Source organism: Hordeum vulgare, chromosome 3H (assembly GCF_904849725.1).
Source record: "Hordeum vulgare subsp. vulgare chromosome 3H, MorexV3_pseudomolecules_assembly, whole genome shotgun sequence".
NCBI lineage: Eukaryota > Viridiplantae > Streptophyta > Magnoliopsida > Poales > Poaceae > Hordeum > Hordeum vulgare.
The window spans coordinates 505,736,016-505,760,748 of record NC_058520.1 but is presented as its reverse complement, the minus strand read 5'-3'; the positions used below and the strand labels follow the sequence as shown (position 1 = coordinate 505,760,748).

The following is a 24,733-nucleotide window of genomic DNA, read 5'->3' as shown; positions in this document are numbered from 1 at the left end:
TCTTTAAATATTTCAATACGAACTACATATAGATGTATATGTATGCATTTTAAAGTGTCGATTTACTCATTTTGCTCCCCGTATGTAATCCATATTATAGAATCTTTAAAAGATATTTAGGAACGAAGGGAGTATATCTTACCATGTTTTAGAACGAGATACACAAAGAACGCATTTTAAAAGCAGAAAAGTTCCCACTGTTCTAGCACTGCACGTCCGTGCAAATTTATACATATAACATATGTGTCAGCTAACCCTTTCCGACAGCTGATAAAACCTCTGGCAGAATAAAAATCACACGCCAAGGTGGCAAATATAACTGTAGTGGCTTGAATGTGCTTACAGATCATTCATCAGTATAGATGGTTCATTATTTTGTATCAACACCAACACAGCCTTGATCCACAGTTCAAAATACAAGTTACTGTCACAGCTAGAGGTTGACTACTGCTACGTCAAACATGAAGAATATTGGCTATATACCTAATGTTTACAGAACTGAAAACAACTTACTCGACAAAATGTTACATGTACAACCCTATTCATTTATAGATGTGATTCCTCGAGCGCCTCTTGCCCGTCATGACGGATATACAGGATCATGTATGTAAATGAAGAGGTGGAATACTAACGAAGACATAGCATTCCAATCCAGCAAAAAAAATGGAGTTCATCCTTCATCTTTACATCAGGCGTTGCAGGCCCAGCTCTGAGGAGACGAGTCTGAGAAGCACCTGAACAAGCTCCCGAACTCTGGCTTCTCTGATGCAGGGACAACAGAATGCCAGTGTAAATATGAAGAGTAACAAGAAAAATAATGGCTCAAATGAACCCAAAGCTAAATAAGGATTGAGATTCTCAATTGTGTAGGATATATTCTGACAGGATTATGTGGTTGGGTTGAATCATAGAATCTGAGATCCTACCTAAATCCTATAAACTATGTGTATTCTACAACTTAACATGTATGGTACGAAAGACATTATTTAAGAAAACAATAGTCCACAGGAATCATTTATGCTTATTTTATGGAGTACAAACAATTGTTCATATTAATGAGAAAATTCAGGAACACAATTCTGGCTGAGTTGTTATCAAAAAAAAAAAATCTGGCTGAGTTGATCAACTAACAGCAACTATCAGCTATCCATTAGTTTATTACCGGTAAATAGAGCCAAATAGTTATAGCAAGTTGGCAATATTTTTCCTGCTAGGGAAAGATCCCAATAGTTTGTGACCATTTCAGTTCTAACCTTTAAATGATCATTCGAACTGGGTCTACAAGATTGACACTTGCGGTGATCTACACAACATTTCAGTTCTTACGTTCTGGAGATGGCACAAGTTATTTCACAGCTGACAGCTAGTTTATGGTCAGAAAGTGGCTATTACTTAAATCAGCGAAGTAACTTGCTAGTCAGTTTGTATTGCCATAGCGTAACTCTGATATTACTTGCCCACGGCTCTACAGTTCCAGCTCCCATTATTTGTGGCAACTATCAATGAGTTGTGCTATGTACTGGCGACTATCAATGATATGTACTGGAAACTCTAGTGCTACTGGGAACCTCTCAGCTATGCCAGGGATAGATCTGCATTATTTACAAGCGATTCTACATGTTACCTGGGTAGCTACCTAACAGCTCTTTATTAATCAATTGCAGCTACAATCCTTATACAGTATTTGACAGCCACTAGTGAACTGTACAGCAACTACCAGTGGTAACTTTGGTTGTAACTTTGCATTACTTGCTAACAATTTCACAAATCAATATCTACCTAATTTAGGTATTTCTTACTGTCTGAAACAGTAGCTCTATATTACTCCCTTCGTCCCAAAATAAGTGTCGCTGCTTTAGTACAAAATTTGCACTAACTTAGTATTAAATTTGCGACACTTATTTCGGGACGGAGGGAGTACTTCCTAGTAACTCTATTGGACTAGAAAACCCTTCTCTTACCTTGAGACGACAAGCTCAGAGAAAGTGGGAAGCAACAACAACAAATGGGCCCTCCCATGGGACTGGTTTTCCCGTAAAGCATCTTTCAGGTACAGTGGTATGTTGAGAGCATTAGCTGTTTCAATGTCTAATATTAGCCTAGCAAGCTCTTGAAGGACACAAACCGTTTCTTCAATCCTCACACTAGGCAATGGACGGTCTCCTGCAACAATATAACATTATCATTACAAAATTGGCGGCATTGTTGTAAAAAATTAATATACTAGTGATGCAACAACGTTACTATAAAAGAAAGCTCAAGGTTAAATCATCATCGATATTGAAAAATACCTAGGTCATTTTCATCCGCTAAAAACTGACCCAGTATAACCTCACATCGCTTTGTAAGAATGGAAATAGAAACTTTGCTGGTTTCTGATACTGCAGGGTATGAGCTTGTCTTCGATATACAACTGCAATTAAAGGAACAGGTTAACATTGTGTTCTAAGTGTACTCTCACTTTGGTAGTTGGCATAAGCAAGCAAATGAAATAGAAAAAATTGTTGCACCTGCTTAAAGAAAACATCATCTGCAAACAGCCCAGAGAAAATCTGCTGCAGTGCAATGGTAGAAGACCGACAGTTTGAATAGGTAGGGATCCTGTTCGTGATGCACAACGATCAAGACAGTTCACAAGCCTTTGCAATACCTGGAAGAAAACAAGCCTTTCAACTACCTGTTAGATGGACAGAACTGAGCATTTACAAGGACATATTTTTTAGAACTCTTCCAAGCCGCAACTAGTTATTTCTCATGTACAACTGCAAAGCTAAAAAAAATACGTCTTTTTTATGAACAAACCTCATCAGGAGCCTCCTTCTGCAATTTCAGAACACTGTCTCCAAAAACAGTGAGGACAGTCATCTCAAGGCTCTCATCAGCTGTAGCAGAGTCAGCTGAAGGAACATCTGAAGACAACACACGCCCACAAGATCCAACAAGGAAGGTTTCGTACACATCTGCAACCTCCTTCCAGAAGCGAGCTCTAGAAAGTCTATATGAGTTCATGTCACTTCCACATTCAGCATTTTCCTGCCTCACCTCATCTGTCACAACGCGATTGAAGCATTCAGCAGAAACTCTCCAAAGGGTACCCCTGGGATTGTCTCTCCTTGTGTTCATGCACCTGTGTTAACAATTTCCATAGTAAGCAAGGAGTAAATAAACAATCTGATGAGGGACAGTAGAGAAAGGTAAAGAAAAAAAAACAGAAGGCAATTTTGAGTTCTAAGTCGATCCTCAAGTCATATGTTGTCGTATTCATTTTCATAACCTTCAAGTAATGTTCTCCAGAGTCTTCTAACTATGGGTAGAAGCTGAGATGTCTTAACCTTTAAGTAATGTTTTCTAGAGTCTTCTAGTTATGAGTACAGGTTTACAACCAACACAAGTTATGTTCAACACATGAAAGGCTAAGGAACTCTAGACGCACAGGTTTACAACATACTCCCTCCGTAAACAAATATGAGAGTGTTTAGATCACTAAAACAGTGATCTAAACGCTCTTATATTTCTTTACAGACGGAGTAACTATTACCCCCAAAGCTTTGCTAGGGACTGTAAGGCTGTAAAGCTAAGGCAATTTACCTTCCAAGACCTTGAATAACTTCTGGTGAGGCACTACACCTTTCATTTGGTGGAGCCTCTAGGAAAAGGTTGACCATGATTGGCACAAGCTTTTCTACAAATAGAATGCCGCAGCCACAGCCCACCACAGTATCCCCTTTTGTGCCACTGCCATTGATATGGCCTCGTTCAACTGTGGCCATGATAAATTACAACAAATTGCTCAAGATATCATATTTCTTAAATTACACAAACATGTGTGTACGATATGATAGCATTTCTTACCAGAAGCACGCTTTGTGCCATTGGCCAGTGCATCAGAATTCTGTTCACGTATTTCTCTACTATTCCTGTGCAGGGGGCTTTCTTCTCCGTTAAGATAGCATAGCAGCTCAAGCAGGAGAGGCGACCACATTGATGATAACATCATTGTTGGGCGTAGCATAGGAATTATTTCTAAGATACCACGCTGCACAGCAGGGATGCTACCCTAAAGCATAAAAAGCTAAGTGAGTTATGAAGTTCAATACATCCTGTCCTACAGCATGGAAATTGTCAAGGTAGGAACAGGAATTAAAAAAGAAAAGATTCCAAGAGTACATATGAGGGAAATGAAGATTAAAGGCTTCTTTTGTGGTTGTCACAAAATAAGTACCACAGAATATATTTCTTTAAGAGAACAGCAAAAGCTTTGCATGTATTTCTGTCAAGCATGAGAAGAGTAAATTAAAGAACCATGGAATAAAAGGCACCTTCTGGGACTATCTAAAAGACAAAACAGAGATTAAAGCTTTTTTCATGGTGTATTATCCTATCCAGGGTATAAAAACAAGAGACAGGTTTGTTGTGGGCCCCTGTTAGTTTCGGAAAGGGAACATTAAACTAGTTGTTCCCAGTCAAAACATTTGGAACTGGTCAAAAATGGTTGTAAGCCGAGCAACTTGCAGACGGCAGTAACGCACCACTAAACATTCCAATCCCAGGCTGGTTGGACCTCAAACAGTGGGAAACAGCCAGTTCTGACTGGCTGTGTAAGTCCTACTCATAATGCCCACAATTTACCTTTCTAAAAGCACGAACATAACCCGCTCCCCACTGTGCATGGCTAACCAGGGAAAATATCAACATACTTTACAGTTTACACACAGGACACTTCTAGAATTCTATGTTTAACTAAACAGTGTAGCAAACAATACTAAAATTGGAGTTCACGAGCATACCAATTCATTATCATAATCTGAAGAATTCATGGAACTCTTAATCATTAGATGCATAACAGCCATGAGCCTTAGATACATGTCATCATTAAATAGATATTGCGCTTGAACGTAAAGATCCCCTGCATGAATGCAACATGATTAGTAGCTCGTTGCAACACATGGAACTTATCAACACAAACTACGAAATCCAGAAATTTACCAAGACCACGAAGGACCTCTTGCTTCACCTTATCAGCCGAGTCACTCTTATAGTTTGGTGAAGTTTGAAGAACAAGTTCGTAAATATCAAGAACGGATTTGACAAAGGAGGATTCTAGATTGCCCTGAAAATTTTATTAATTATACATCAAACATGTATATGTGATGATTTTATCTTAAAACATGTACTCATGATTTTAGCAGAAACAATAAAAGAATGTGACAAGCCGAAGACATGCCATTTATACCACTGTGAACGTGTAAATCAAGTCCTTTAATAGGGAAATGCAGAGAAAATGTTTAAATCTCTGAAGAACAAGTAGGCTCCTTAAAGTTACACTGCCCCAGCATAGCTGTGAGAACATCTGATTTGTTTCTTTCAGATGCAACAAAAAACATAAACAGCAACTGCAGTCATAAGTCGTAATAGCAGTCATCAGGTGATTACATTCCTCTCACAGCTTCCATTGCCAAGATGGTAAACACGTCCACAATTACACAACCTATCTAAAATGCCAATTACTCCATTTATCCAGTCACTGGTCAAACAGTTCCAGTTTGACTTAGTTTGGTCCAGAAATAACAGATTTATTCGCTTCAAGAACAATGTTATTATCAACAATACAGACTGAAATCATCTTTTGTTAGTGCTTTCATTAATTTGACAGCTATATTTCCTATTATATCATGAGATGACATATACGATACCATGTTTAGAACTATAAATTTAGAGGGGTAAGGAGATAGCAAAAGCGAGGACATGTTTAAAACTGTGTATAAATAAATTTAGAGGGGGCAAGGGGATAGCAAAGGAGGTCATGGCGTAACAGTGTTTAAATCATGAGGACAGTAGGTAGCACACTCAGTTGTTCCCATATAAAGAAAAATACAACATTAAGCTTTCACCATCACAAATAATTTGAACAGGCAAATAATGACAGCTCAACAATTCAATTTAGCTTGCAAACTATACTAAGCTATTTGAGAGAGAGAGAGAGAGACAACCTTCGGACAGTTTGAACTAACAAATGTCTGCAAACAGTTAATAGCTGCAAGAGCTACCTCCTTGCTACCATTTAAGATGCTATTTTTTAGAAACGCAAGCAAAATTGCCCAACCTGAACAATTTTAAGCAGAGTGTGTCAATAACAGTTACTGGTAATTTACTAACTGGTATGCACATAAGCATAATAGCCACTACAGAAAACTGACCGGAAGAAAATTTGCTCAATTGCTGGAGGAGAGGGAAAAATGATCGTAAAAGCCGTGCTATACCACCTAATAAAAGAACAATAGTTTCATCCCATTGTTTTTGCGCTGTATTTCGACTGGATAAACAAAAGAACAATCCATCAGATAAATAAAAGGGTAGAACAAGGGCAAGAAACATGAAAGATCACAAGGAACTCGACCCTATGATGCCAGAATGAGTAAGACTAAACACGAATGGACATGCGGCTTAGTGGTGAGAGTAATGGTATTAATTCACATCCATTCAGGTTCAGTTCTTAAGATAAACAAGGTGGGTGTAGTTAATCAGAGTACATGAGCGCGGACGTGCACATGCGCTACAATCAAAACAAGTTAGCCTACAGAATCAAGATGGAAGTAGGTTCAATGACCAACTTAACTTCCAATTTGTGGGGTGACCCAAAGATAATGGAGTTAACCAAATAACAGAGGTGGCTTTTTTACTTTAAAAAAATCATATGAAACAAATACAATCTGATTACAGTGCTTTCAACGACTGAAAACCTGTGATGGATAAGCATATGAACAGCTTTCCCTGCACGAGTTCCTAATTCCTTCCCATGCCACTCATCTTTAGACGAGGTAGATGCCTGAAAAATAATATAGTAGATTAGGGGCTAATTACAAGTGAAGAAGATTCAAGGAAATATCAAAACATGCTAGCCAATTGCTACATTACTTACCAAGTGGGAAACATGTTCTAGCATTGGAAAAACATATATCCACAGGCAATCCTCCCACATACTTAGAGAAAGTTTTTGACCATGGGTGCAGAGAGTTTGAAACAGAGTCCGAACTGCTGAATTCCGAACCTTGGAATAAAAAAAATTGTATAAAATATGCTGGGCTGTATATGTCAAAAATTATCAATTGTGCCACGGAATCACCAATAAGCTACTCAGAAGATGCTAAGCAAATCATGAATGGACATGCACAGAACAAATGGCATGTTGAAAAGACATACCTCCGGACGGTCATCTGCACCCAATTTTTGAAGGACGGAAAAAACTGAAAAGAACAGCTTATTGTAATCAACCAGTTGTTGCAAGGGATTTCGCTTGACACCTTCCTCACTGGTTGGTATATCTCCCTCTTCCGTTGATACACCCAACTGAACCTCTGCAATCCAAAAGAGAGCATGTATTAAGTACAGAAAATCAAAAAGAATGGTAATGTTATCTGAAGTGCCCATGTACCTTCATTCGTGTGATTAGCTTTCTGAACAGACCTGCCACTTAATCCCTTCACAATAAAATCGGTCGCAGTCCACAAAAGACCAGCTGCTGTCAAACTTATGTTTATGTCAGTTTTCTGGGCACCATACGCCCCAGTAACCAAAATGCATCTGCATTTGTTGGCATAAAAGAATCAGAAAAAACTGAAGCAGATATTATGAACAACTCATGAACTTTGCATGTACATGCCCAACTTTATGAGCATCATTAACTTTACAGCTCAGACATCATAAATTTTGCATGCACTAAATCTCCTGGTAAAAAACAAGGATTATTTACTTAGTGCATTTATTGTTTGCAACTTCTATGAATGACTTAGGGCCTGTTTGGATGGTGCACATAGGAGCCCTACCAAAACGATGGCATGCCAATTTTTTGGCGAGCGAATTCGCCGCCAGGATTTCACCACCACACGAGTGTGGAATCATCGCGCAGGTGAACAAAAAGTTGGTTAGGATCTAAAAATTTGGCTGCGATCCAAACGCGTGCCCAACCCATTGGTCAATGCCAAAAATTGTCAGGGCAGCTGGTAGAAACTAGGGTTCTAACGGGTCTTGGCTGGAGGTTGTAGGGGAAGGAGGGGATCGGCCGTGGTCGCCGGCGCAGGGGCGCCGTCTCGCACGGATGGGGGCGGCGGCGCGATGGAAGAGGCGGCTAGGGTTAGGGCACCGGCTCCTAGTTGGAGCCGATCAAAATAGATTGATCTTTGCTTAATCTCAAAAGTGTTGATTACATGACTATATATAAGTTCCCTAGGCTATAATAAACTGGGCTAAGCACCTAATATTATTAAGATAACTGGGCCAGTTTGGCTAACTGGGCCTCTGGTCATAACAACAGCCGTGGGCACCTATCCAAACAGGCCCTTAAGCATTTTTGGTGTCCGACCAGCTACCAAAAAGAGATTTTTCTTATACATAATAATGGAGATCTTTGTAGTTTCTGGTAGCATGGAGAATTCAAGACTTACTCATCAAGACATTGTACAGGTATTGTCGCCAGTCCTTCATTCATGATTACACGTACACTCTGTACAAAAAAGTGACTGTTGAGACTACCAAATTGGTTATTGGCATAACTAAAAGAACATATTATTCTTGTTGACTCGTTCTCCATTTTAGAAGTGAACATTACAGTCTCATTCCATATCCATAACCTGGTGTTAAAGGTCGATAGTACAGGCTCCGAAGTGAGCTACACACCTACAATTAAACTACCATGTTAAGCCAAACATCAAGACTGTGGTTTGGAATTTACCTGGAAACCTAAGGAGATGACATCTTTTTCAGATGCATCGGCAACAGACCTAGAAAAAATGGATGTAAGGAACTACAGGTAACAAACACAAAATAGAAAAAAAAATCAAGCATGAACTGCAGTAACACCTCAACATATGAAGAATGCTGGGCCAGCTATAGGACAGCTTTTCTCCATGTCTCTGAAACAGTACGAGTAAGAAGTATATTGTATGACCTACCAAATGGAAGACTACAGAACTAAGTAAGAACTAAGTACCTCAAGAACATGCAAAAGAATTTTCAGTGCCCCCATTTGAACATCAATATTCTTGTTAGACGAATAAAGGATCACCAATGGAGATAAAACTGCATACTCAAATGATCGTGTTTCACTTTCTTCGACCAACTAGCAAGCACCGAATTCAAAATGTCAGAGAAGATCACAGAAGATGAATAAGAAAGTTTTTTGCGTACTTACTTGGTACTCTTTCAAAGGATGAGGTGCTGAACTGATTCCCTGAAACTTTTCAGAACCCACTACAGAGCAAATTGAGTGATCTAACGAATCAAGCGCCATATTACGTAATTGTGGGTTGGAGCAATTGGCAAGCTGCAATTTGTTGCCATCATCAAGATCATCGAGGCATTACAAATGACAATAATAAAGCTAACAGTCAATACAAAAATATGCACTGCTACCTCAAGATGGTGTGCAGCAATTTGATCCCATATTGATTCAACTCCTGTAACATGATGAAACAAGTCAATGTAAGAAACAATGAAGACACAGTACTATGGAATTAATAACCTTTATATCCTAACTATACTGCACATTCAGTTGTAACTATGAGTTAAAGTTTAAGATTAAGTTCAGTGCATTGTTGTTAAACCCTTAGAAAGCTCTCATATCTATAATTCAAAGCTCATTCTTTCACATAATCATTTCACGCACTGGTAAATTGTTATGCCATATTTCATGTCAGAACATCCTCGCTCACAAAACAAGGATGATAATTTAATGTGATCTATCGGCATGGATACGATCATATGAGATGATATAAATTTATAGCCATATACAGACCTGCAAGATGAGTGTTCACATGTACTAAAAATAAATGACACCAGTTGCAAATTATGTTCATCATGTGAAATTAGAGCAGAAAATAGCAAACATAATTGTTTTATTATGCAAATAAATTATTATTTTGTTTTACCAAATACTCGTTCTGTTCCAGAATATAATGTGTATCGATTTTTGTGAAGTCAAACTTCTGTATGTTTGACCAAGATTATAGAATAAAATATCGATATATACAATACAAAATAAATAAAATATGAAAATACTTTTAGTGATGAATCTAATGATATAAGTTTGGTACTGTGGATGTTGATATATTTTTCTAAAAACTTGGTCAAACATGCACATATTTGACTTTTGAAAACTAATACACCTTATATTTTGGAATGGAGGGAGTGTCTATTTGAGTACTTATAGCACAGAACATTAGGATCATCACTGATTTAAATAGGTAGTTTGTCAGAAAAGAACATATCCATGCTTCAAGAAGGAAAGCACCCACGATGCAGATTATTGACAAGTATCGATGTCATGCGCTCCACTGAAAATGCAATGCTCCCAATCTGCTGGCCTGATAATTGCGAATTTCCTGATATGTGCTGACTTGACAATTGATGCAACGCAGATAAAAGTGACTTAACTGCAGCTACATTCATCAAGGCTGAACTTTCAAACAACTACATCCACAAAGAAACAAAGCGGCATTCAAATGAATGCAAAATGTAGTTAAGAGATGAAAAACAGCAAAAAGAAACATTATGACCAAAAGAAAAAATAACTATAATATCGTGTTTGCCTCCTGACCTGAGAATTTAAAGAAGAGAGAATATGGAAGTCACTGTACTGTCCAGATGTATCTCTTGAGAGTCTTGAAACAGAAGCCGATACTTCCTGCCAGAGAAATATGTTGCACCAGTTCAGAAAATTTAAGACCTATGGGAACATTGCTAGTACAAGAATTTAACAGACTTCACACTGTGCAACCTGGGTTGAAGCATGCGGAGAATGAATAGTTCTATCAAGTGCTGCAAGAGTCTCCAGAACCTTAAAAGTTTTCAAGAATCAGATATAATGTCACAGTAATTAGAGCTAGTTAATCTAATTCTCTACTTACCAAAACCCAGGAGGGGCCGAGGACATTGTGTAATCGATGTGCCACATTAAAAAGTGTCCGCAATGCCTGGATTAAAAAAATACCAACTATAGATATGTAATACAAATTGAGCAAGCAATGGAAACAACATAGCTGAAAATCTCGCCTGTTACCTGCACATTTTTTGGTGTCAAAATAATACTATCACGCTGATCCATCGAAGTTTCTGGCTTCTTCGATCCAGGAGAGAGCAAGATACTACTAACAGGTATAAGAAGAAGAGAAGAATTGCACAAGGTTAATGAAAAACTTTATGGCTTTGTTTTATAGACAGCTCAAGAACTAGTGTAAAGAAATTTATCACCTAAATATTAAAATGATAATAAATGTGCTGGCCCAACACTTAAATGGCAAAGTTTAGATTTCAAATTGACACATTAACATAATCAGCAATCAGCAATATCTACATTGCAGCATTCATTTTATTTTTCGAGAAAACGCAAAGAGCCTTGCGTTTCTTTGTATTGAAAAGAAGGGGGATTACAGCCTCCTAAGGGACGATTACAGCATAGTTACAAGAGGTTTAGTGGACATCCCAGGATGGGGGCAAGACTACCCTAAGCCCTTTGTCCCCGGCTCTCGCCCAGCACCTCATCTCATCTTTGATCCTATCCAAGAGCTCGTCGGGCGACGGAGTAATATGGTCAAAGACACACGCATTCCTGTGTTTCCATATCATCCAGGGCACCAGTAGCGCGGCTGACCTCAGCGCCTTGCGAAGCGATGGTGGTGTGGCATCCCTCGCCCTCATCCACCAGTCCTGGATGGAGGCATCATGCTCCGGCGACGGGGCCGGTAGGCGCAGCCAGGATAGGGCCTCGTGCCAGGCCTGCCTCGCGAAAGGGCAGGTGAGCAGCAGGTGTCGGATGGTCTCCGGCTCTTGGTCGCATAGCAGGCAGCGGTCGTGATGGGGAAGGCCTCGGCGAGCGAGCCTTTCCGCATCAGTCCAGGTTCGCTAGCCAGTCGAAGAACTTGACCTTCGATGGAGCCCATCCCTTCCAGATGAGCTGCCAAGAACGGCATGTCAATGATCCGTGGAAGGTTGCCCGATAGCAAGACCTCGCCGAGTAGACACCGTTGGCCGTCCATTTCCAAACGAGCTTGTCCGGCTCGGTGGACAGTATAGTGTGCGCCACAAGCTGCCATGTCCTCAGGTATTGGCCGATCTCTTGCAAACCCACTACGCCGCGAATGTCTCGGGCCCAGGCATTGCCGGCGATGCCTTCCGCCACCGTCCGCGCTCTTCTTCTGTTCTTGGGAATGCATAGGTATAGCAGGGGCGCGAGCTCGCGTATAGACTGCCCGTGCAGCCAGCGGTCTTCCCAGAACAGGGCAGTGAGGCCATCTCCTACCACCATGAAGGTGGAGGCGTAGAAGAGGCCGAGCTCCTCGTGGGAGAACTGCAAGTCGAGGCCTTGCCAAGCTCGGTCGGCGCCCGTCCTCGATAGCCAGAGCCATCGGAGTCTGAGTGCGATCCCCGTGCGCTCGAGGTCTCGGATACCCAGCCTGCCATATGTGAGCGGCCGGCAGACCATGCACCAGTTCACGTGGCAGTGTCCTCCAAGCGCAGCCTCGCGGCCAGCCCAGAGAAAGCCACGCTGGATCTTCTCTAGTTGCTTCAGAGTCTTCTTCGGGGGCGCTAAGGCAAGCATCTGGTGAGTTGGGATCGCGCTGAGGACTGATTTGACAAGTGCCAGCCGCCCGGCCTTGTTCATGAGCCATGCTTTCCACGACGGGAGGTGACCAGCGGCTGCATCTGTGCCGCGGAGGGTCGACGGGTGGTGAGCGGGATGCCCAGGTAGGTGATGGGCAGGTCCGCAGACTGGCAGCCAAGAGCCTCCAGCAAGACGGCGCCATCCTCGTCGCCATGCAGGGTCGTGGCCGAGCTCTTGCCGTAGTTGACCTGCAGGCCCGATGAGGTCTCAAAGATACCCAGAATGCTCTTCACGGCGAGCACCTCATCCATCTCAGCATGGCAAAACAGCATCACGTCGTCGGCATATAGAGAAATGGCCGGGACATTGCGGCGGGGGTGCAGGCGCCGAAGGATGCCGGTCTGGAGCGCCCGGTGCATGAGGCGGGCAAGCGTGTCGACTGCCAGGACAAATAGCTGCGGTGATGTGGAGTCGCCTTGGCGCAGCCCACGACGGTGCCAGATCGGGCGGCCAGGCACTCCATTGAGCATGACGCGTGTGCTGGCCGAAGATAAGAGAATTGCAGCATTCATCCTAAGCCAGGATCTAACTCTCCGTGAGATTCATAGACAACAGATTTGGAATTGTCTTTCCTTCCTAGGATAAATTCCATGGGCTTCAGATTATTGGCCTGGAGCTCATCAACAGCTGTATAGTGAATTCTACCATATCATGTCAATCCCACCAGCCTCTGATCCATTCCAATTCGCTCATGGCAAGGGAACAGGTCAAAATAGAACAAGCAAACATTGGGTTTAGGGGCAAACCCAAAGAAAGAAAACTCTTTTTATGTACCCTGAAGTTAATGATCAGCAGGTGACATGGCTGAACCCATCACATGAACGAGTATTATGACCGCAAACCACAATCATTTAGACATGCATATATAGTAACTAAGCTCATTATACTGAAAAAGCCATCATGTATTCAAAATGCAAGACAGACTTAAGAGGAGCTCCCCGTAGAAGTGTGTTATTATTCTCACAAACAAGATGCCAGTAGCATACCTTCTCTTCTCCCCTTCGTTTGGGTTATTGATTGTAAACTTGCAAAGCGATGCTAGAAAAGAGTTTAATGGCTCTATAGCACGGAGCACTCCACAGGCCTGCAAGAGTTTACGTGCCATATTATCATGATGAAGAAAAGGTAATTGGTATAATTCTGTAGAAAGAACTACAACAGACAGTAGGGCTAGAAAGGATAAAATAGAAACAACAAACATCAGCATCCCATTTAAAAGCCATAGCAAGTGGGTGTCATGCTATAAGAGCACTAAAACAGGGTTTTCCTCCAAAGCGATAAGTAAAACAAACAGGCTATTATGGTCACCTGAGTGAATGCCTGGTATCCTTTCAGTATTTCTAATATTATAGCTTCTCCCTGTGACCTATTAATTTGATTCCCATGAGCAAAGCATAGGAAAACGAGAAAACAAACTCAAGTACACGAAAAATGTAAGTTTGAATATGGACCTCACCTCATCAAAATAAGTGAAAGGGAGTCAAGGATGGTTAACCATGTTGAATTGACCATGGCGACACAAAGAAGAGCTGATTGTCCACTACATACCAGACGATCCACTTCACATCTTGGTGATTCAAGCTTAAAGGCAAAAACAGTTATTAAATTTACCTTCCCAAATTCTTCTAAATAATTCTTTCTTTCTTGCGGTCTTACCTCACCAGCATCTAGAGCCTCGTCTGTCAAAGTAGCAATGGTGAAAACTACACCTAAGAGGCCTTCAAGGGCAAGAGTGATGGTATGTGCTTCGCTAGCAACCAAAACAGCAGCATTTGATGCATCAGTATCCATGCTCCACTCAATCCCTGTAAATCATATCAGTTTTATTTTATTCGTATTTATTCAGCAATTTGGGTAAACAAACGAAGAGAACAGAAGAAGTAAACTATCAACGGAATTTAAACATCGTAGAAGGTACCTTTAGCTTTACTACTGAACATTCCAGCAACAGCTGCAAGAGTCTCTTCGCTTGAATCTGAAGCCTATAATAGAAGGTATGCTCAATATATGTATAGGAATGTACCATTGCACTAGAAGCAAAATGACGACGAACAGGCATCAGTCATGTCAAACCCACTGTTTCTTGTAAGACTTTGTCAGCGAGATTTGACAATATGTTATGTAAACAACACAGACCAAATTTACGCCTGTGCACACGAATTAAGCAAGCAATAATTTCTATTTCTCTATATTGATGAAAACAGGATACTCAGATAGGAAGTTAGCTAAAAGGAGAGCTGCTGAAGTCAAAGCGGGAGAACATACCAAGAAAACATTGGAAAATGCACTTATGGATGACAGAAGATAAGAAAAGCATAGCTCGGGTGGTCTGGCATTGCACCCAGCCATACAGGCCTGGTGACTCTCCACTCCGTTTTGTAATGTAAGAAATTTCTTAGGAATGGTCTTCCACAAAAATAACATACAACTGGAATCAACTCATCACGGCTGCAGTGCCAGTTTCTATGTTGTTTCTATGTTAGCCCGTGACTTTAATGCAGGTAGAGAATGACCTTTTGTTGAAAAAAGACATTGGGATCACCTCATCTAATAGGGGCAACACAGGCTTATACCTGTTAAGTGTTAGATTAGCTTTGTGTTCTATTCGCCTGTGTGCATTGTGTGGTTAGACCTACAGGGTGAACTATAGGAAGTATTATGATGTCTCACCAAACTTAGGTGGCTCAAATACACGGCAGCACAATATCTAGGGCCAGGCTGAGGATAGCTCATGAGATACTGTGACAGGACGTGCCTTACTGAAAGCATGGAACTTGCTCAGAGAAACAAAAACCAGGGTATTATCAAAACTACCGTTTTCGACAAAGCTCAATTTGGGATTTGCAACTACTTTTAGTTCACATATAAATATATAAATAAAAAGGCTAGTCATTTGCATCATAAATGCACATCAATGCCCAAATATGCCAGTCAAGCATGGTACGGATGCCTATCAGCATGAGTGAGAAGTCAGTTCATCTAAAATCAAGAATAGTAAGGGCCTGTTCTGAAACTATCTAGCTTCTTCAGAACTTCTCATATCTAGCTTCTTCGGTCACTTCTTGCTTCAGATGGCGAACAGAAAACGTTCTGGAGCAGTGGTAGCTTCTCTCATCGCTTGGATGAGCTGGCAGCCCAGCACGGGCGCTGAAGGCCTGCTGGTTGCCATGTTGGGCCGGCTAGAAGGAGCCCATCTGGGGCGGAACTGCACGAAGGGGAGGGAGATGTGAGCAAGCGGGTCCCTGCGCAATCGAGCGAGGAGGAGGTGAGCGAAACGTTTTCCGTGGCGGTGGCAATTCGTCCGTAAATAACTTCAGCTTCAGATTCAGAAAAATGAACTACAGCCCAAGAATGGCTTCTTGGATTTCAGCTTCCTGGAGCAATCGCATTCGGGCTGACTTCCGACCCAGATTTTGTGAAGTTGGGAGTGGGAGGAGATCAGAACAGGCCCTAAATACAGCATAAACAGAAAGGCAGCTTATACTGGAGATGGAATTACCAAGTCAATACATCCGATCTTGAGACACAAATAATGCACAAAAATAGATAAAGAATCTACTATCCAAAAGAAAAAGGGAAAGTCATGTCATGAAAGTGGTACAAGAACACACAAGGAACTGAAATAACGAGACTAATTAGAAGTGCAATGCCAACAAACCAAAATGAGAATGTTATGTGGTAAGGCATATCACCTGAATAGTAGCTACCACCAAAGCAAGTGCTTTAACGATGTTCTCCACAACATTAGTATTTGTAGGGTTTCTGTATTAATAGCAAAAATACATATATTAACTAAGGTTTTCCAAAGTAAGTATAAATGTACCCAATGAATAATGTATGCCCAGAAATGAAAAGCATCAGTGTAGTAACTCGTATGACAAGGAGGTACAAAGCAGGCTTCTGACCTAGGTAACAAATTTAAAACATAACAGAGGGGCTTTCAGTTGTTGCCTTCATCAGTTAATCTAGACAAGGGTAAAAAAACCTTAGTTGCAACCCCAATAAGGTCTTTGCTCTAAACACACCAGTAGCATGTTAGAGCATCTCTAGCAGATCCCATATAACCTCGCCGGTGCGCGTATTTCCGGTGGTTTACGGGAGGGCCAAAAAAGATGGCCCAAGCAGGTCCGGTAAAACCGGCCCGGCCCGTAAAACATTTGCGGAAAGGCCCGCAAACCGCCCGCGATTCCGGTATATATGCCGGATCTGGGACGATTTAGGGTTCCCGTCCCGCTTTTCCCCCCATCCGCCTCCGCCGCGATTGCTCTCCTCCGGCAAGAAATCAAGCGCCCTCCAGCTGCGATTTGCGTCACGTTTAACCACTGGAAGTTGTCGGAGATGGAGTCAGCGGGTGCCCGTCGTGGTGGACGAGGGGGGTTCGGCGGCCGCAAGCGGCGCAACGACGACGAGGCCGGGAGCTCATCCCTCCGCCCTCCGGTGGAGGAATGGCACAAGGAGCAGGCGCACCGCCGTGGCGCGCTGTCACGCAGCAACAGCGCCACCTCGCCGGCGTGGAGAAACTTCCATCGCCTCGGGCGGATCTTCGATCTGGCCATCCAACGCCTCCGGGTGGCCGAGCGCGCGTGGTGGGAAGCAAAGGAGGCAGCCGCCGCCGGCGACAAGGCTGCAGCAGCGCACGTCCCGTGGCTGTGCGAGGAGTACCAGCTCGAGCAGGTACTCTCGAGCACCCTAATGGAGTACCACCTCCACGGCCCCGGCTCCGGTGCCGGCGACGGTGATGGCAACTCTGGCTCCGATGCCGACGAGTAGAACCTAGTTTAGTTTAAGTAGAACCCCGCGTTATATTTCTGTTTGAACTAGTTTAATTTCCGTTTGAACTATGTTTATTAAGCTTGTATGAATTATGCTCTATGTGGAACTCCGGTGATGTTTAATGACGCAAACTACTACTTTCAAAATCGAGAACTCCGGTGAAGTATGCGGGGTCTGTTCTGTCTTCGCATCTCCGTACCATCAATTTCGTTTATGGGAAACCGTAAAAGAATTTTGTGGGCCGGTCGGTTGCGGGATCTGCTAGAGATGCTCTTAACAACTATCTATGTCACATGTTAGAATCCTTAAATTCCCTTGGGACGTTTATATACATCCAATCACCAAAAGAAAACAAGGTTCATTGATATCTAAGAAGTGAACCTTTTTAAAATGAGATTTGACTTGCCATCTCCATCCATGGTTTTTAAGGCGTCGAGGCGTTTTAAGGCGTTGGGGGGCGCCTCAATGCCTAGGCGCTTAAAGCGCGAGGCAAGGCGACGCCTTAGTTCATTTTTGTCATCGGTGTGTTCCCCACTCTCTCCTCCAGCAGCACAGCACAACACAGCAGCACAGAAGTGAGGGGCGGAGAGGAAAGAGACCATGGGGAGAGAAGGCAGTCCTACCATGTTGCCCTGCTGGGGGAGGGATGCGCCAGGGAAGGAGAGGAAGCTTGGCCGGTGATGGGGAGGAAGCTGGACGAGGGAGGAAGCTTGGCCGGCAGACAGGATCTGGCGGAGGAGGGGCCGCCTGAGAGGAGAGAGCTCTTCTCTCTCTCTCAGATCGATTTCTGTCACCGGTGTGTTCCCCACTCTCTCTCCCATCTATTTCATCTTGTTAAGCTTCATGCACTAGCCAACGCAACCAAAAGTCCGAACTTATGGAAAGGGCTAGGCAATCCACATATACACTTCAACACCCCCTCTTCTCACGTGTGACTAGGAAAGTCAACATGTGGACAAACTCAGAGGTATGGCTCAAGAGGCCTATACGTGGACACATAGGGGGCGGTAGCAATTTTTGAATAAACTGCGAAAACCAGGACTTGAACTCAAGACCTTAGGCCCTGATACCATGTTAAGCTTCATGCACTAGCCAACGCAACCAAAAGTCCGAACTTATGGAAAGGGCTAGGCAATCCACATATACACTTTAACACATCTCAGATTGCCCCCCAATTTCTATCCAATCCCGACCAATTTCTGTTTCCCGCCCCGCCCCTCACAAGTTCCCACTCGACCTGGACCAAGGCGTCCAAATTGGACCAGGGCGACGCCTCCCCCGCCTAGGCGACGACCTGGACGCCTCAACAAGAGAATCTGGACGCCTTGGACGATGGCCTAAGGCGAGCCCGACGCCTTGCCATCTTCGGGCGCTCTGACGCCTAGGCGTCGACTAGGCGACGCTTCAGGGACGCCTTAAAAACCATGTCTCCATCGATTAAACATAAACAAATAATGATGCTGAACATTTTAGGATCATGGTCTCTCCGGGAGGATTTCTTGAATCTACCTACTTTTCCTATAGCAACAGTACTATTGACAACACTGCAACCTTATCACCCTTTAACTCAATTAGCATAACTTGACATAAAAGATGTGGTTAGCCTAAAATAGGTGTGAAAATGAAGTAAAAGTTAAAAGAGTCTATGCATTAATACATCACACAATTATCCCTAATTTGGTATCGAGTTACCGCGACTATATTTTCAAGTCCCGCTAGACTCGCAAGGCTATCATAGCACAAGAATGAACTATGACAAACTTCACAGAAGATAAAGCTTCCTGAATCCTGATTAGATATTCGGTAGTTCACCTCATTAGAGGCAGAAAGGATGGAAAGGAACCAAACATGTCTCAAGACACTGTCTAAAAGACCTTTCTCGCAGACAAATGAAGCAAGTCACACAATTTCAACAGAATACAACTTCCATCATGATATGTGCTACCTACATGCCTACACAAGTAAAACCCTGGAACCAATTCTCTTAAAAACGGACAATTAATAACAGAATGTGACTTATGAGCCAGTTTATAATATTGCCAATAATTATTTTTGGGAAAGATATGCAGACACTAACTTCCTATCCTGCAACACAAGCATGATGTGGAAGCTTCTAGACAAGTCAACAATAAATTCAGCCATAGGCATAGAATGGCCACATCATAAGAAAGCATGGAGTTAGGGCGATACAATACATACATGTCGAACGTCTGAAATAGGGAGCGCAGAGTGCGAGCTTCTACACAAAAACCCTGGTAATCAACGGGTACACACAAGTAAGAACAGATCATCGACAAACATCAGTTTCCGTTGTATCCAAGGAACTTACCCTCAAAATTTCGAGAACAAGTATCTGATGCCATAAAGGTAAATCCAAGCGGGTAACTTTCACAAGCATGTTCAGAAATACCTGTCAACAGAAGCATCTTACTGCTCATGTAGGATAAATAACCAGAATAAAGTAAAAGCACCTTGAACACTCGTTAAGTCATTATTATATAGAGCTGTCTGGTTAACTATTTCACCCTTTAAGTGAACTGAAAGTACAACCTATTTTGCTCAACATACACAATCTTATGGTTGAACCTATTGGGAAATATATATGGAACGAAATACCATTAAAATAGCAGAATGACAGCTCAGATCAATTGTTAAATCACTGATAGAACAAACTAGGGCTGATTGTTGATGTCAATAGAAGGTAAAGTTAATAATTCTGATTCATAGAAGGCTGTTGAAAGATGTTGGTTACTATTGGTGCTCAATCTCAACAATCCAGATAAGATCCAATGGTCAAGATTGTCTTTATTATTTTAAGACCAGTCATACATATGTATACTGAACCTGGATAGTTAGTCCAGCAGTTCTTTTGTTTCTAATTATAACCTACACAATAGTTAGCGAAAGTTATCGGTTGGACTTACATTAAGTATAGGTTTGCAGTCTTACATATTACAGAAGAAGGGGTTTACTGATAGAACTGCACCTTGAGGTGATACTCCCTCCGTCTCGGTGCATTAGACATCTTACGAAAATCAAATAATCCCAAAACACTAAGGCATGTTACAGTAATACTAGTTGCATGCATATTAATTAGACCCTATATATTAATTGAAGGATCAATGCATGTAATTTATGCGGCACACTTTTTGGATTTGAAGAGGTCTCCTAATTAATAGCACGTTTTGAGTTGAGAAAGAAATAGTGTGATTGGCTTCCTCTGCCATTCAATTTTTTCTCCTACCCCAATCTCTGCGTGCCTAGGTTGCAGTGCACCTCCTAAGATGCCTAATGCACCTAGATGGAGGGAGTACCACTTATCACGTCAGAGAGTTTCGATGCCAGTGCTTAATTTAAAGCTGCTGCAGGAAAGCCATTAGCAAAAGATCTAGCAGCACTTCCTATTAGAATTATATAAATACTGCTATCTCATCGCTCTTCTCGCGTTTCCAGTGGATTGTTCTGTCATCTGGGACATAGTAATATCTTCCTTTCACAGTCTGAGTTTTAGACAACGTAGCTAACAAAAAATGCAAACCTCTGAAAGTGGTTCTACGAAAAGAGATTGCCAATTGCCATAATCCACCGCAATGCCAAACAAAGCCTAGTTATTATCAGCGGTTTTCTGGACTCCGGTTGATCAATTAAAGTTATCAGAAAGTTTCTGTGTTGGAGCTTAAGTTGATCGTTCTAGATGGTTTAATTCAGACTATTTAGTGGCTCACAGGCCCGTTGCGGTACTGGCGTGCACATGAGCTTGGACAGAACAATACCTCACTTTCAGTGACAAGTGAAGAGCTGTAGAGTCTGATAACATGAGCAACCAAACGTAGGACTAAACGGCGAAAAGCAGGTTCCCCTGCTTCACCTTCAAGCTGAAGATAAATAAATCAGCAAACATATCAACACAGAATCAGTTAATAACTGGATCATGCATGAAATCGGGAAATGGAAATAGTAAAGAACTCATGAAAATTCACTTTCATTTATATATTTTAATTTCCTTGCAACTGAACTAGGTACTGGCACATCAAAAGATGAGGTTCACCATTTGACATTTTCCTTCCTGGACTTAACATAGATACTGGATGCACCTAAAAGTACTTGAAGGACACTTCAAACTTCTTGGTTAGTAAAGTGGTAGGTCGAATTTGTGCTTCTGCATATAAATTTTGCAACAGTGGCAAGGCCTTATAATTTTCTGACTACACATTTAGCATGCTATACATTTAGAAAAAATCCTTATTTTCATTTACTTACCTCCACATTCGTGCGGAGTGAAGTCATAAGAAGTGAGCATATTTGATGGCGCAATACCTGGCAGGTTTTAAGAGGCTCTTTTGTTATGGATCAATGGTTAACAAAAATGTCTGAGGACAAAAGATGTACATAAACACGAACCTGCTGGTAAGATAATAATGCCCGGAATACAGGAACATATGTCGATAGCACAAACCTGGCACAAAGCATGTCAAAATAAACTCAGCAACAGAGTCAGGACTCGGTATAAGTTATCTTCAAGTCCAATCCTAAGTAATATCAACATATTCTAAAAGGGTAGCCCCGTGCATGTAGCTCCCGCTTGCGCAGGGTCGGGAGAAGGGTCCGACCACTTTGGGTCTTTTATACGCAGCCTTTCCCTGCATTTCTGCAAGAGGCTGTTTCCAGGACTCGAACCAATGACCTCATGGTCAGTTGGTCACAAGGCAACAGCTTTACCACTGCGCCAAGGCTCCCGTTCCATATATTCTATGAGGGGAAAGAAGTTAAAAGCAGCTTGCTGATGAAAAGATTGGCATCACTAGTCTGCCTAAACTATAATGGAACTGAGGAAAATAATACAACAAATTATGGTGTGTTGCTTAACAAATAAAACAGGATAATCAGTAACAAATCACAAAACAAATGCAGAAACAGAAGAAAAATGCACCTACAAAAGAAATAGAAAAATGTTGAAACAAGTTAATAACAATCCAGAAATTTGGAGAACGCCTTCATAACTCGGACCAAACAAAATTAAGAGCAAACTCAAGTCAACATGACTAGTAAATTAACGATGTGCTGGCTTAATCCAAATCTGACATATTTAGCCCATTTAACAGATCTAGAAAGAAAATATAAAAATGAAACAAAAATTGTTCCAGATTACAAAGAACTGACTGTATCTATTGCACTTGAATCAATACATCTTGTTTTCACATTGGATTATCTTTGAGATAATAGTGTGATAAGTAGTGCTTCCATGCTCCCCTCAGAAGTGAAAACTGGAAAAACACATTAAGGGTTTGAATTGCAACAGTGGAACTATTCCACTACCGCCGACATCTTTAATGATACAATGTGCTTACAGGGTTTTTTTTTTGGCCATACTGAAGAAAAAATGTACAAATTCACGGGCACAAATTAAATGCTTCGTGTAAAAATGCTTGCATGGGCACTTGTGAGTTTGTAGGAAGATGTAACCACCTAAAAGCGTATATACTTGCACTAAAGGGTTGAGCTTTTTAATGGATGCTTATGTCGCAAACAACCCTCTTCTAACTTTCTAAGCATCTCGCGGAGCACCTCCTTCATGAGAGATGCTTGTGCACTTCAATTTTTCGAAGACATGTGAATGCGGCAGCGCAAGTAAACAACCTTTCATCCAATACTACACTTTGTTAATACACAAAATGTGTATAATATTGAGCATCATGAAAGCTGTGACAACTGAATAATATGGAAGTATCCCAAGATTTTCAGCATGAAAAGAGAACTTACTCAAGTATGTCAAGTGCAAACGTCCGATGCAGTGACTGAGCATGTAACCACCTAGCCTAAAGAAAGAGACAGTAGTAACTTTATCAAGAAAACTTAGGTCTAGAATACTAAATAAAATGTAGCAGCAAAATATGAGCCAGTTAATTATTCATATTTAACGAAGAACGGAAATGGTACTGTCGGAAATTGTTTACACATACAGATCCACCTGCAGCAAGAGCAGTCAGGTCTTCGAGCAGACGGAGACCGAGTTTTCCAACATCAGTAAGATCTTCCCTCATGGTGAGTTCTCCATAGCTAAACGCTAGTGATCTGTGAAGCATGGTACGTTGAATATCAAGTTCTATCCTACATATCTGGAAGGAAAAATTTGATGGAACAGAAACACAAGCAATTTAGAATTGGTTAAACTATCATCCATGTTAACAGCATGACCATGACAGATGTACTAAAAAAGCACATGAGCAATGAGCAAGATGTCTCTTGGTCGAATAGGCAACACAAATGTGCATTCATCAATAAGTATCCATCACACAGCAAAATATAATGATGGTGCAGTTGATAAGATTCTAGCAGAATATATATGATGCCAATGTTGTCAATGGACAGAAATACTAACAAGGAAATATGAGCTTCAGATACCCAAATATACAAAATAGTAGAAAAGAAAGGGTTGTTGAAGGACACTCTCTCTGTCCAAAAACATAAGACCATTTTTGAGAACAGCTCGAGAAGATACAGCGCAGATTTCCTTGGGCCGGGCGCGCTGCCGCCAACGGAGGACACTGCCACGTGAACTGGAAACGAGTCTGCCGCCCCATCGCGCTTGGGGAGCTGGGCTGTGCGCGACCTCGAACACGCTGGCCTCGCACTGCGGCTGCACTGGTTATGGTTCTCCAGAAAGGACCCCGAGCGTGTTAGACCTTTCAGCCTGAGCATTGATAGTTGTCGATGACACTAGGAGAGTTGGGACAATTTTCGTTGGTTTATTTCTCACACAATGACATGCCAACCTGAGGGGTTGGGGATACATATTTATAGGCTGCTAGCCAGCCAAGCATATGCTAAGATGCTAGTCTAAGATGCTAGTCTAAGATGCTGCTAAGATGCTAGTCCAAGATGCTATCCTAACTGCCAGTCCTTGATGGTCAAGGATTCTATCCTAACAGCCACAAGGACCATGTGCTGCAGCCCCACAAAGGACTATGTGCTGCAGCTCACAAAGACCATAGTACATAGACTTATCCATCATTCTCCCCCTAAGTCTTGTACGTCGTCTTGTGGGAGAGTCGAATCATCCCAGTCCTGGAGCAGAGTTCGAGGAACTTGATCCTCCCAAGAGGCTTGGTGAGCAGGTCTGCGAGCTGGTCCGTGGTGTTGATGTAGCTCGCCTCGATGCTCCCTTCTTCCAAGCAGCTGCGGATGAAGTGATACCTCAATCGGATGTGCTTGCTCCGTTCGTGAAAAACGGGGTTCTTTGCCAGAGCCAGGGCGGACTTGCTGTCCACCAGGAGCTGCACCGCTCTGGTGTCTCGGACGAGGAGA

The 24,733-nt window shown here is 42.1% G+C and overlaps 1 protein-coding gene across 4 annotated transcripts in view; it reads right to left on the bottom strand.

Moving 5' to 3' along the window:
- Positions 1-288: 288 nt before the first annotated feature.
- The window catches only part of LOC123444531 (protein MON2 homolog), a 35,267-nt gene continuing 10,822 nt past the window's right edge, over positions 289-24,733 (bottom strand). Inside the window, exons 6-44 of one of the 4 annotated variants that reach the window (XM_045121271.1) lie at positions 23,389-23,500; positions 23,189-23,244; positions 21,830-21,884; positions 21,689-21,745; positions 21,202-21,303; positions 19,758-19,838; positions 19,628-19,680; positions 16,348-16,417; positions 14,574-14,637; positions 14,312-14,460; positions 14,112-14,236; positions 13,964-14,021; positions 13,642-13,739; positions 11,054-11,141; positions 10,902-10,967; positions 10,772-10,831; positions 10,592-10,678; positions 10,290-10,464; positions 9,409-9,452; positions 9,188-9,319; positions 8,987-9,115; positions 8,857-8,909; positions 8,729-8,777; positions 8,442-8,500; positions 7,433-7,581; positions 7,201-7,355; positions 6,920-7,048; positions 6,741-6,826; positions 6,198-6,313; positions 5,991-6,103; positions 4,987-5,110; positions 4,788-4,906; positions 3,853-4,057; positions 3,589-3,760; positions 2,803-3,127; positions 2,511-2,677; positions 2,292-2,413; positions 1,962-2,163; positions 289-762 (exon numbers count right to left, since the gene is read on the bottom strand). In XM_045121271.1, the coding sequence (XP_044977206.1) occupies positions 684-762; positions 1,962-2,163; positions 2,292-2,413; positions 2,511-2,677; positions 2,803-3,127; positions 3,589-3,760; positions 3,853-4,057; positions 4,788-4,906; positions 4,987-5,110; positions 5,991-6,103; positions 6,198-6,313; positions 6,741-6,826; positions 6,920-7,048; positions 7,201-7,355; positions 7,433-7,581; positions 8,442-8,500; positions 8,729-8,777; positions 8,857-8,909; positions 8,987-9,115; positions 9,188-9,319; positions 9,409-9,452; positions 10,290-10,464; positions 10,592-10,678; positions 10,772-10,831; positions 10,902-10,967; positions 11,054-11,141; positions 13,642-13,739; positions 13,964-14,021; positions 14,112-14,236; positions 14,312-14,460; positions 14,574-14,637; positions 16,348-16,417; positions 19,628-19,680; positions 19,758-19,838; positions 21,202-21,303; positions 21,689-21,745; positions 21,830-21,884; positions 23,189-23,244; positions 23,389-23,500 (4,285 nt within the window). In that variant the 3' untranslated portion in view covers positions 289-683. Of the gene's footprint in view, positions 763-1,961; positions 2,164-2,291; positions 2,414-2,510; positions 2,678-2,802; positions 3,128-3,588; positions 3,761-3,852; positions 4,058-4,787; positions 4,907-4,986; positions 5,111-5,990; positions 6,104-6,197; positions 6,314-6,740; positions 6,827-6,919; positions 7,049-7,200; positions 7,356-7,432; positions 7,582-8,441; positions 8,501-8,728; positions 8,778-8,856; positions 8,910-8,986; positions 9,116-9,187; positions 9,320-9,408; positions 9,453-10,289; positions 10,465-10,591; positions 10,679-10,771; positions 10,832-10,901; positions 10,968-11,053; positions 11,142-13,641; positions 13,740-13,963; positions 14,022-14,111; positions 14,237-14,311; positions 14,461-14,573; positions 14,638-16,347; positions 16,418-19,627; positions 19,681-19,757; positions 19,839-21,201; positions 21,304-21,688; positions 21,746-21,829; positions 21,885-23,188; positions 23,245-23,388; positions 23,501-24,733 lie in introns of those variants that run through there. The other 3 variants (XM_045121272.1, XM_045121274.1, XM_045121275.1) reach the window with 3 other exon arrangements.